The sequence below is a fragment of the Sander vitreus genome, chromosome 14 (genome assembly GCF_031162955.1).
Source record: "Sander vitreus isolate 19-12246 chromosome 14, sanVit1, whole genome shotgun sequence".
In the NCBI taxonomy this organism is placed as follows: Eukaryota; Metazoa; Chordata; class Actinopteri; order Perciformes; family Percidae; genus Sander; species Sander vitreus.
Genome location: NC_135868.1, coordinates 8,834,117 through 8,847,004, shown reverse-complemented (window position 1 = coordinate 8,847,004; position 12,888 = coordinate 8,834,117). Strand labels below are relative to the sequence as shown.

At 40.2% G+C, this 12,888-nt stretch overlaps 1 protein-coding gene across 7 annotated transcripts in view; it reads left to right on the top strand.

Annotated features, from left to right (window-relative positions):
* The window catches only part of LOC144528871 (uncharacterized), a 42,387-nt gene extending 30,236 nt beyond the window's left edge, over window positions 1-12,151 (top strand). For 2 of the 7 annotated variants that reach the window (XM_078267729.1, XM_078267724.1), the window contains 11 exons: window positions 2,251-2,370; window positions 3,549-3,700; window positions 4,516-4,652; window positions 5,180-5,418; window positions 6,372-6,717; window positions 8,073-8,232; window positions 10,074-10,178; window positions 10,296-10,346; window positions 10,434-10,488; window positions 10,573-10,842; window positions 11,515-12,151. In XM_078267729.1, the coding sequence (XP_078123855.1) occupies window positions 2,251-2,370; window positions 3,549-3,700; window positions 4,516-4,652; window positions 5,180-5,418; window positions 6,372-6,717; window positions 8,073-8,232; window positions 10,074-10,178; window positions 10,296-10,346; window positions 10,434-10,488; window positions 10,573-10,842; window positions 11,515-11,525 (1,646 nt within the window). In that variant the 3' untranslated portion in view covers window positions 11,526-12,151. Of the gene's footprint in view, window positions 1-2,250; window positions 2,371-3,548; window positions 3,701-4,515; window positions 4,653-5,179; window positions 5,419-6,371; window positions 6,718-8,072; window positions 8,233-10,073; window positions 10,179-10,295; window positions 10,347-10,433; window positions 10,489-10,572; window positions 10,854-11,514 lie in introns of those variants that run through there. The other 5 variants (XM_078267730.1, XM_078267725.1, XM_078267728.1 and 2 more) reach the window with 4 other exon arrangements.
* The last annotated feature ends 737 nt before the right edge of the window (window positions 12,152-12,888 follow it).

Genomic DNA, 12,888 nt, shown 5'->3' with positions numbered 1-12,888 from the left:
AATTGTGTTATTTCTTCTTTAAAGAATTCAACAAGTTATCCAATATTTGTCGTTGAGATAGTTCAGTCTGAACCAAAGTTGGAAGCCATGTTGCTGAAAGCGTGTCTAAAAACTTTTTTTGACAGAAGGGTTTCGTTATATGTCAAAATGAAGTGATATGTTGTCATAACAAGAAAAGTGTCTAGTAAGACCAGAATAATTTGGTATGTACTAAGAACAAGGAAAATATTTCAAAACAACGTAAAAAAAAAAAATCTTGTTATAACACTAAAAGGACCTCGTTATAACAAGAATCTGAGCAGATGTTTTTTTGTCGTGATAGCAGTAACACGCTGCTGTAATAACATAAATATATAGATTGACTTGTTATATCAAACCCATTTCATCAGACTCCTGAGTTGTACATAAGCAGCACTGTCTTCATCCCAGATTCGTTACGCCTCATAACATGTTTCATTAAAGATCCTATCACCCACAGTGCAATCAGCAGTTCAGCTCTCGACTCCCCCGTCGCCACAATAGAGATCCCGATTTTTTGCTTGATAATCACTAATAAAACAGATGCTCCAATACTGCGGGATAATTTCGGAGCTGAATCATATTAGAGTCGATATCAGAGCTCATGGTTCTGGCCTTTGGAAGACGCTCTGCAGTCTGCAACAGTGTACCAGTCATAGTGTGTCGGAGGGAAGGGGGTGAGGTTTATAGATCCAGGCATCAATCTACCTCCAGGTGAACAGTCGACCACCAGGCAGCTCAGCTCAGCACAGCCTCCTCTTGCCGCATTGGAGAAAGAAGAGGAGGAGGAAAAAACCACTGTTGCCTAGCAACGGGAGGTAGTCGGGTTATCAGTTAGTCATAAAACATGTAAAAATGATCCGTCCAACGTACAGCAGAGATGACTGTTATATAAGAAAAGCCAGCCTATGATACAAGGAGTGTTTTTTAGTGTTAATGTAAAACGCGTGGAAACAACATGACTTGTGTCGTTCTTGGCAGCGCTGTTGTGATTGCACTATTATCGTGTATGTGTTTGTAGGTGTCATGCATACCAGCAGAGTGATACACTACAATAGAGCAATGAGAAGAAGCAGTACACATGGTCCAGTTGTCACTAAAAATACATCTTTGCACAGCATGGTGTCAGTTTTTGTTATGAAAAACAGGAAAACTGGACTGTAGCTGTCGCAATCCATGAGATCTCATGTTGAGACGGTGCATTCTGTGTCCATCTGTATGTTGTTGTCTCCTGTGTAGTCACATGTTTTCTATTGTATCTTACTATTTCAGAGGAACAGGGCAGGACAGTAAGAGAGATAAAACCTACATGATGTTTTATGTTTAGTGAGATGCCTCAAAAGGCTCAAACATAACACTTACTAATGATTGATACTCTCTGTAAAGAGTCTCTAAAGCTGAGCTCTCAGTCTGCATCATGCATCATCTCTTTCGCTCTCTATTACCATTATGGGGTTTTCTAGTATTTGTAAAAAAAAAATAAAAATAAAAAAAAAATCATACACAGGCATCTATAGTTTCTAACAAGACTGATTTGAATCAAAGATGGTTCCGACCTCTGACTAAAAGCAACTTTATTCTCTGACATTAAGTTTGCTTTACTCATGAGAGAATGATTTATTGGTGTGTGTGTGTGTGTGTGTGTGTGTGTGTGTGTGTGTGTGTGTGCGTGTGTGTTTCCACCCATCATTACAATGCATTTGATTATATCCTGCTGTTGTTGGACCTATACATGCTGAATTTACATCACTTGACACTCAATAACAGTTAGATACATACTGTATAAAACCAGAATGGTGTGTTATGCTAATGCTGAACGGCACTGCATTGGGTTTGATTGAAGTTGAGTTTATGTGATTTTTAAGTGGCAAGTAATGAAAATTAACTCGGGTTTGCTCCTCTGTATGTTGTTATCTAATGTCTGGTACTGTGTGGCTAAAGTTCAGTCATTCATCCTGTACGATTTCTCTGTATCTTTGAGTCTGAGAGTGTCTGATTAGCACATTAATGCAGTGTAAAACTCCACTCCGCATCAGATGTTTAGTGTGTGTGTGTGTGTGTGTGTGTGTGTGTAAGGAAAGATGTGCAACAGTCATAAATGATTTCTCCTTCTGCAGTGTGCGTGTGTTCACCTGTTCGACAGTATGCAGGATAAATGAGGGTGTTTTTGTGGTGAGTACCTGTGAGCAGCTGTGACAGTAACCCGACACTGACAGCTCCTTCTTGTGTCAGCCCGCAGCCTGCGTCTGAGCCCGTGGGAGAGCCGGATTGTGGAGCGGCTCATGACGCCGACTCTGTCCTTCTTGGCCCGCAGTCGCAGCGCCGCCACCCTCCTCAACAACAGCGACTCTCGTGAGTGTGAGACCCCATCTGGATATTTCTACTCAATGTACCCATCCTCCTCTTTTCTGCACATCACTGCAGTGTGCATGGAGGGAGGAATAATACTCTGTTTAGTCACCTTAAGATCCCTTTTTAGGACGTTTTATAGGAGGAAAAGAGTTTTTTTTACCAAAAACATTCAGTACTAAATAACATATTTCATTAATCTTCTTTCTTTGTTTCAGTCTTTATTTTTCCCCCTCTCTATCCTGCTATTTCTTTTTAGATAATTTTTTGGGCAACTTTGAAGTCCTTGAACTGTTCAGAAAAATTGTAAATAGACCTTGTGGTGAGATTGTTTTCACAGCAATAATTATTTTCCTTATCTAATCTCTCAACCCAAAAATATTACTTTTACAGTGACATAAACCAGAGAAAACTGCAAAATCCCACATTAGAAAAGCTGAAGCCAACAAAGATTTGTCATTTTTACTTCATAAATAACTTGTCTCAGTCTTTATGTTTCCACCCCTCTTACCCTTTATCTCTATGTATCTGTCTTTATTCATCTTTTATATATAAAACCCTGTGGGGATGTTTGGTTTGATTGAAGATAAGGCTGTAATTTATGATTATCTACAATTGTGGTTAATCTGTCAATTATTTGTTGGATGAATCAATGAATTGTTTAGTCTAAAAAATGTCAAAACACCACAGTTTCTCAAATCCCAAGATAATGTTTTTTTTTTTTTTGTCAAAACAGACTAAATAAAAATAATAATCAATTTACAGTTATATTTAAAAAAGCAAAATCTCACATTTGAGACACTGGAACCAGCTAATATTGGGTATTTTTTCTTTATAGATGATTAATCGATTATCAGAATAGTTGTCTTATTGATTCCTGAGGGGAAATGGGGTCTTTGCTGCTTTAAGGAATAAAGCTATAAAAGGCACTAATGAATAACAATAAAAAAGAGGATTAAACTTTATACATGAAATCAATAACATTCTATCAAAAAAAAATAATTGACCTCCTCCTCAGCTATCATTACTGAATCTGTCAGCTAGATTGAATCATTGTCTCGCAGCATGTTGTTTCCTCATTGAGAGGCTTTTTATTATCACTCTGCATGGTGTGTGTGTGTGTGTTGGGCCCCTGACAATCGGCCCTGCTGCCGCTCTGTGCATGTTCATGTGTTACTCAGACTCTCATCACTGCTCCCGTTCAGCCTCCGCCAGCCCGCTGAACGCCTGCTCCCATCACCACCCGCACCAGAACACCGCCGAGCGCTGGAGGGTCTCCTCCGCCAGCACGCCGGACATCACCCAGCGCCAACGCCGGCGAAACTCCACACCGGTAGGCACACATGATGACCCATCATACTAATGAAATACTTTCTGGTGATTCATCAAACCTGTTAAACGAGAATGGAAACCTAGATTTGGACTTTAAAACTAACACTAATCAATGCTTTATATAAACCAATGTGTAATATGAATGTAATGTGGAAGGTTTCGCTTGTAGTGACAAATCCAGAGAAAATTATCACCCGACTCAGTTTCTGAGTGCCGTTCCTCTTAGCTCTACGTAACATTTTAGCATCTTTCAGTTCTTTGTTTTGGTTTTACGCAACTTTACTGTTTTGGTTCAGTCTCACTGCTCTTGTGGCAGCTGTTGGAAAAGCTCTTAAAACCCATTGTACACATCCTGCTCAGCACCAAACAGCAGACAAACAGTGTTAGCGACTAGCTGGTGAACATAGTGGAGCATTTAGCAGCTAAAGAGACAGATATCTCCATCCAGAAGTGGTGGAGACCAAAAACAGAGATAAAAGAGAGTGAATACAGTAACATGTTCAATCATTAACTTTAGACGATAATATGTAATATATCTTGTGTTTACAGCTTGTTGTGCTGATCTCAAGTGGTAAAAAGTATTTTTACAGAACCCTAATTTCACTTTTTTTATTGTTATCAAATAGCATATGCAATGGAAATAAACAGATCAAAAACAACCTGGTATGACAATGTTATGTATACTGGTAATAATGTGGAGCATGAAACATTGTCATTTGACAATACGGACATTTAACAAAAGGCCTTTATCTGCATTATATATCAGCCTCAGCCTGAGGTAATAACTTAATAATTTATGACATGTATTTCTTCAAGGTGGACAAAAAGAAGAAAGAGAAGAAAGACAAGGAGAGGGAGAATGAAAAAGAGAAGAACGCTCTCACAAAAGTGCAGAAGAAGAGACAGACGACATCACCCACCACCACGACCCAGAGATCCAGGCCAGAGACCAGGTATCACACAAACTACCTTGTTCCATCTCTTTAGATCAAACCTTTCCCATATTTTATCCAGAACAAATGTTAAATTAATTATATTTTGAGTTAAAGCAGTAGAGAGACTGAGAAAGAGAGAGAGAGAGAGAGAGAGAGAGAGAGAGAGGGAGCCAATGTGCTTTACCCTCTGAGCAGGGTAATGTCTGACAGATGGTCCAAGGGGCTATAATCTAACTATTTAAATGGACTCTTCTGGACACCGTTCAGTCAGAAGCAGAGGGCCAGTCTGCCAGCAGCAGGTCTGTTTGTGTCAGACAGAAAGGTTTTTTTTTCCTGACTGATGCATAAGGGGGGAGATGTCTCCCTGCCTCCTCTCCTCTCAGGTTACCCCCCCCCCTTCAGCCAAAGAATCACTCATATCTTTGACATGACCCAGTTATGCAGTGTACTGGGAACCTCATTACCTTTTCCTACACGGCTGTGAAACCTCATCTCCTAAGCCACCAACTCTCTCTTTGACCCTCCATCTCCTCTCTTCTCATCAGCACCCCGAAGCCCAGAAACAGACCTCCGTCACCCGCCGCTCCCAAAAGTCGGCCCCTGTCCCCTCTAGTGCCGGCGGCCTCCAAGACCCCCATGGGCAAGAAGACACCTCCTCCTGGCACCAAGCCTCGACCCAAACGAGCACAGACGCCCGCCAGGGTGCAGACCCAGACGGTCACTGCAGTTGCTGTGGAAACAGGCCACGAACCCCAGCAGCCCAACGCTCCAGAGGAGAAAAAGGGTGAGTGTGGTTGCCATGGAGACGATAGCTGAACTTCAAGGTGACCTAAAGGTGACCGTGTTAAAAATAAGGGTGATTACTGCAGAGTGCCTGTGACAGATTCTAACCAGCTCTCTCTCTAATCTACGACAGCTAGTCACGTGTACTGAGTCTGACTGGTTTCTAACTGGAGTGATGTTGCACACTGTCAAACCACAATTACGCTGGTTAAATGTTGTGCGACAAGCACCAGGCTGTTGTAAAATAACCACAGATTAAACTTTTCGTCTTAGTGATTAAATACTTGAAGGGATACAGTTCACAGTTCCATGAAAAATCGTTTTTTCAATCAATTAAACCTTCTCTCTCCACTATAAACTCCCTCAGGACCATCTGTTTTTACCAGTCCTCCCCCGATATTTTTATCCTAAACACCGGATAACCGGGGGTCACCTTCTTTTTAATTAAGTTACAATAGACCTGTTTTTACAAAAGACATGTTGTCATAGTAGGAAAAGCACAGATGTATGTAATAACTAAGGGGAGGTCCTGGTATTGTGCATGCTGGCCCACTGGAATAGCGTACTGGAACACTTAATGTCCAGAAAAGTTAATTAAATTTAAAAAGAGCCATCGTCTGCTCTTGGCAGGACATTTGAGCTGCTGTAATTATATTTGACACTGTAATACGTTTCCTCTGAGGAAAACTTTCCCAAACTGTGATTAGAGCCTGTATTTTTTATTATTTAAAAAAAAGAAAAAGAAAATTCAATGTTGAATCATAGCTATATAATAAATACTTTCTTATTATTATTATTTTTTATCATCCGGCAATCTCTAGTGATTTTTCCTCATCTTATTCTTTAGATGTTTTTAATAATCATGTTATTGGTAAACCAGATGTTTGCTTCCGTACTATTGTGTTTTTAGAAACATAAGCACCACCTGTCCTCTCTTTGTCTTCTCTCTAACAGACTCCAGCAATGTTCCTGCCATCGTGGTGTCCTCTGCACCGCTTACACCTCCTTCCCTCAGCCCAGCAGTTGTATCAGCGGCCTCTCCAGCTGCTCCAAGCGTAGTGCCGGCTGCCTCAGCTGCTTCTCCTGCTGCACCATCCACCAGTAATCCTGCTCCTTCTGCTGCACCCGCTGCCACCGCCGCCGCTGCCTCCACCACCCCGGCTGCACCAGCCAGCCGGCCGTCAGCAGGCACCAACAACCCAGAGGAGGCTGCTCGTGTCCTGGCAGAGAAACGCAGACAAGCCCGGGAGCAGCGGGAGAGAGAGGAGCAGGAGCGTCTGGAGCAGGAACACAGGAACAGGTCAGACTTAATGTCAATACAAATATCAGTCTGGTGTTGATGTCATGTCAACATTACACCTTGTTATTCATCATTTAAAGCTTTAGTGCGTAACTTTTTGATATTAATAAACGTCAGTTGCATTCAAGCCATTGCCAAATGAGTTGCTACAAAGCTAATTAAGACTACCAGCTCTACACAACTCTCTCTGTATTTCTCAGTATGGCTACGTTCAGAAGATTGTTTTGTCCAGTGACTTTCCCGCACAGAAGCTCGAGTGAAGATAATTACCTCTTCTGAAGAGTCCATCATGTTTTTTAAAATGTTCCGTGTCCTCCTTGGCTACAGGCAACTGTGTGGAGGAATTGTATCATGTGGACGCGCCAACAGTTTTACTTAGAATTCCTCATGGGGGCTACAGACACCTCACACTATAGCTTTAATGTAATTTAATATCTATAACAGTGTGATAATATGTTGATGCATTTCTGACTGTGAAGGGTATGAAGTTAAATGGCGTCTTTACTGACAAGAGACAGAACATTCAAATTACAGAGTTTTGACAAAATAACAGGAAGACCTTACAACATGATGTACAGTACTGCAATAAAAAACACCTTCTAAACTTGCATTGTAAGGTTAGTAGTTACCTTGCGAAAATATTAATTCATTTATTTTTTCTGACAAAAAAAAAGACATTTTGGTTTAGCTTTATTTCCTTAATTTCTAATAATTTCTATGTCATTTGGCAATAATTGCAAGAAAAATAGGAACTTCAAAACAAACACAATTGCTCCATTTAGACCCAAATAAATGAAAAAATAAACAAATAAAATGAGTAATCATAATTCATTATTTACTGAAAACTTTGTTATTGCTATTAATCATTTACGCTACCTGAAGACAAATTTCATGTTTTTCCATGTTCAGCTGTCCCGCTGCTAGAACACTGTAGGAATGAATTGTTGTTGAGTTAATTATTTGCAATTGTACCTATACCTTTAGTACTGATATCATTTTTGTAATTATGACCAAATCACCTTCCCAGGAAACTTTCTACAAAATGATTTGGAAATTTTCAGTGAAGGTTTTGAATATCTGAATTGTTTCTTTTTCAAAAGTTCTCCTTCATTTAACAGAAAGACGTGTGGTGTTTTCATCAGTTTAGTGGCCTCTGGCTGCTACCATATGTGTCACAACATGGGATGAGTGTAAGCTTGTTGTGTACAGTTTTAGCCTCAGGTAGTGAAGAATGACTTGTGAGAAATGTATGAGAACTGACTGTTCTTTTTAGGTTAATAGCCCCACCAACTGCTGATGTATGTGCAGATATATTATAGAAGTATGTTGTATGTAACACGGATACGTCTTTCCAGGATCCTCCGGGAGGAGGCGATGGTCCGGGATGCAGAGGAGAGGAAGCGTAGAGAGGAGGAGGCTCGATTCATGGCTGAGCAGCAGCGTCTGAGGGACGAAGCCCAGCGAGCTCAAGAGGAGAAGGAGGCACAGGAGGAGAACGAGAAGCTGCAGAGACAGGTCAGTGTGTGACCAGAACACATGCGTGTGATCTGTAACTTTTTAGTCTGTAAGGCAGCTTAGTTTTGATTCAGATGGTTTCATGATGTTGGTGAAATCATACCTTAAAATCTATTTTCCCCACTGCCAATGCCTAGTGTTGTTCTTCATGTTATTCTTTTTTGTTGTTGTCTTTTTCCTATTTCTTCTTGAAATTTATTTCATGTCACAGTTTTTTTGTTTAATAACATGAAAAAACATGCTACTGTGCCTTTGTGTTATAAAATGAGGGCATGCTACCATGTTTTCATTGTTCAGATATGACAAATATGTATTTTTCTTTATAATATTTGTGTATGTTTTTCTTGTGTTGGACCCCAGGAAGAATAGTCTTCACTACGGTGATGACTAATGGGGATAAATAAATATAATATGGGGATAATAAACAATAAACAATAGCGTTAATTAAACCCTCAACCCAAGCTAACCAGGCCCAACACTTCATCAGTGAGACATGCGATCATTTCTCAACTGTGAATACTGTATGCACTGAAAACCCTCTAATTTTCCATTACCAACATGAATCCCTTTGATCCCCACATGCAGTAAGCTTATTTACCATCTGGGCAGATTAATGCATGCGAGGATGCCTTAGCTGTTGGGGGGTTTGATACTGTACGTGAGCCCAAACATCTGACTCACCCCCTGACTGACTGTCTGGCATCTGGGCAGATTATAGGAGTCCAGAATATGTGCTGCTGTCACGGACGATGCGTGAGCCCTGTTAGTCAGAGGTCCCTTGTCTGCCCGGGCAGATGCCAGCTGGTGACCTCCATAATGGGGATGAGCAGAGGCTGAGGGAGCCATTGTGATCGGGGAGATAGTGACTGGCCTGTGTTGCCTCTGTTTCGCACACTTGGCTCTGCAGTGGGCTGATAGTCGGATAAGCAGCGTCAGTGTATGCCGTGCCTCAAGCACTTAGCTACGCTCGACTCCCCTTTTCCCCTTCAATCGGACCATTGTTCCACGCTGACAGCTCGAGACTAGAATGGCCGCATATTTTTTACAGCTCAAGTGTCACACTTGAAAACTGAAAATGTGTGTGACTGTTTCAGATTTGTGTCTACAAAATTAAAACTAATTGCTGCAGTAAAAGTCACTGCACTGTGGTGAAATGGGATTTATGCACACATCATCATTTCTGTTTTCATTGCTTACTTCATCACATTTTTTTGGTTGGTACTGAATCTAAATACCCAGTGAAGCATGTAATGGAATTACTCAGATAATATCAACTCTGGTCTGAAGGCTGCCGAACAGACTGAGCATGTGCTGCCCCCTGGTGGTCAAGAGTTGTCCTCCATTGCAGTACATTCGCTTACAATGTGAACATCAGTGATGGAAGAAGTTTTCAGATCCTTTACTTAAGTAGCAACACCACACTGTGAACACTCCACTACCAGTACACGTCATGCATTTAAGTATTATCAGCAAACAATGAAGTCTGGTTTCTTCAACCAGACAAAAAAAAAGTTGTTTACTTACACTTATTTAGGCATTCATTTATATTATATAGATAGATAGTCTTTGTGGCCATTTATACGTCTAACGAAAAAGAAATGTATTTTTGACGAAATGTCTGTTTTATTTATGATCTATCTCCATAATGTATATTTAGTTTAATTGATGCTCTATTTACATCTCTAACCACAAACCAGAGAAATAGACTAAAGACTAAAATGCAGTTTTAATGCAGTTCTAGCTGCATGTGTGACTTTTCTATTAGCCATTAGATGGTTTGTTTTAACTGAAATTGTTACTTTTGTCAGCTTCATAGGAATGTTTTTGTTTTCTGTTTTCAGAGGGAGGAAGCTGATGCCAAAGCGCGCGAGGAGGCCGAGCGTCAGCGCCTCGAGAGGGAGAAACACTTCCAGAAAGAAGAGCAGGAGCGGCTGGAGAGGAAAAAGGTGAGGAGAAACAGAGCAAAAGAACTTCACAGTCAAGTTCACACTCGAGTTCAACCCACTACTTCCTCCATTTAAAGAAACATCTAACTAAGTGATCTCTCTGTTTGATCTGCACAGCGCCTCGAGGAGATCATGAAGAGGACTCGGAAAAGTGACGCCGGAGAAAAGGTTTGTGTGATTCCTTTTTAAACAAAGGAAACTAAACTTCCTCTTGACTTTTTATAACAGATGCCTTTTTGTTCTCTATCATCACAGAAGGATGTTAAAGCTTCTCCACAGGTCAACGGCAAGCACACAGAGCTCAGTAAGGGTGAGTGTCACAGTTGCTATGTCATATATACGTTCTGAAATAAACTAATAATATACAAACTCATTATTGTTATTATTTCTGCAGCAGCTGGAAACCTGCAGAGTCCCGATGCAGCAGTCGTCAGCCCATCAACTGTGTCCAGTCCTATTGTAAACGGTGTCCAGCCCGCCGCTCACCAGAACGGCGTCTCGGCCAACGGAGAGGCGGCTGACTTTGAGGAGATCATCCAGTTGAACAAGAGCGGTAACCCGACGCAGACTCAGAGCGGCCTGGTCAGCGAGCCAATCCTGGCATTCGAGGGCGGAGAGCCCTTCTTGATGAAAACAGGCCCTATGAAGCCTCAGCATGTCGCAGGTACAGTGTAGAGACACCAGATGAGACTGTGATCATACAGCAGAGAATACACAGTAAACAGTGTATTGGGCTTAGTTCATGCTTAATGACTGTTTGGACGATACGTGTTTTAAATTTCTCTGGAATCAATTAATCATGATGTCAATAAAACCCTCTTACCATCCAATCTTAAAGTTCAATCCTACATCAGTGTTCTGATTTTTTGTTGTTGAAAATTTTGTTTCCTTAAATTAATTAAATTCCTTAAAATAAAGAAAAATATTTTTAGAATAATAATATCATAATTGTTTCATTTGAATGAGTTTTACAGGCCTAAACAGAAAAAGGCATTCAGTATTCCACAAGAAATAAATGCAGAAATTAGAGAAAAGTCTACAAAAATGATGTTATCATTTGAATCATCTTGTGACCCCTCATATTTATATTAGGGACCACTTTAAGGGTCCTGACCCCAAAGTTGGGAATCACTGTCATAATAAGTCAAACATGTCACCCTTTCAACTAAATGTGTATTTTGGTTGTTTTCTTTATAGTCTAAAAGAAGACATGTTATTGGCATAATAGCCCAAAATCTCAAAATTGACCATTGCATGAAAAAACAATGTTTTTGCCTGCCATGTCTGGCCTTAAACTTGTCATCATTAACTTCCCTCTGTTGTTCTTTCCCTGCAGAGGTCCTGTAAGTCCTCACACATCTCCATGGAGACGCGCCTTATGTCTCTGCTTGAGCTACGAGATTCATGCCACACCACAGCGGCTTCTAAAAAATCGTGTGCCAAACAAACTATGAACTGCGCTGAATTCACATTTCACAGTATCTGCCACAAGAGGACAAAGAGGAGCTTCTCATCTGAAATATAAAAACATGCAACATCAAGTATTCTCTGTCTTCACCGTGTGTTCTGGTGCAGCATCTGTCAAAGTTTATTGAAATGTCACATGCAGATTTTACGGTGCACCTTAAAGATGGCTGACTGTGTAACGAATTTTAGAAAATACAATTTTAGAAAATACAATATAAGACCCTGGAAATACATAATATTTGACAATGGTTGTTATTATTACCGTTGTTACGATATTGTTATTGTTATTGTTATCTTAAGTTGAACAGTGTGTGTGTGTGTGTGTGTGTGTGTGTGTTTGTGTGTATGTGTGTTTGTTTGTTGTTTTTGTCTTGAATTACTGAGTTATTTAACATGGGGAGCATTGTAAGGACCGGCCACAGACAGTGTATGTAAATGTATAATGAGCCCGGCTGCCTAGGCCTCCTGTTACAGGGGATCTGTGAAATAAAGCTTTACAAAAGGGACTCCTTGTCTGTCTATCTGCATTTATGTTTTTATTATTAGAAAACATTAGATATCCACTCCACCTGCAGAGATCTGGAAGCAACTAATGCTGTAAATTAATGTTAGAATACAGATTTCTTTGTCAGATTTTGAAATAAAGCTGCACAATTAAAGTATATTAACATACTGCATGAACGTTGTTGCATCACAAAGAAATGAGACAGTGGTACATTTTACAAGTACAATTTTTAGGTGCTTGAGTATTTATATTCTCTGCTACTATACTTTTACTCTACATGTCAGAGGGAAATACTTGTACTTTTTATTCCACTAGGTTTATTTGACAGCTTTAGTTTCTAGTGGCTAGTTAACATTTGACATAAAACACGTTTGATAAACTAATATAAATTACAACATAGTTAAAGATTAAACCAGTGTTTCCCAACATTCTTGGCTTGGTCTGTTTGTGGCTTATTGTCACATTTCAGATGTCTATGAGTTGTTAACAGTTTCACCAAATAGATTTTTACCCTCTAAACTTTACATTAAGAGGCCCAGAGAGGTGAACTTATTCAATATTGCCCAAAAAGCAAAGATTAGTGAAAAATCCCTAACAGGTCTACCAAGTTTTGTAGCAAAACGTTGTTTGTTTTTCTTTCTGAACCTGTTAATCATCTCATGACCTGTCAGATTTAAGTTGTGACCCATCGGAGGGGCCCGACCCAGTCTGGAAAGCACTGGACTTCACTATCTGACT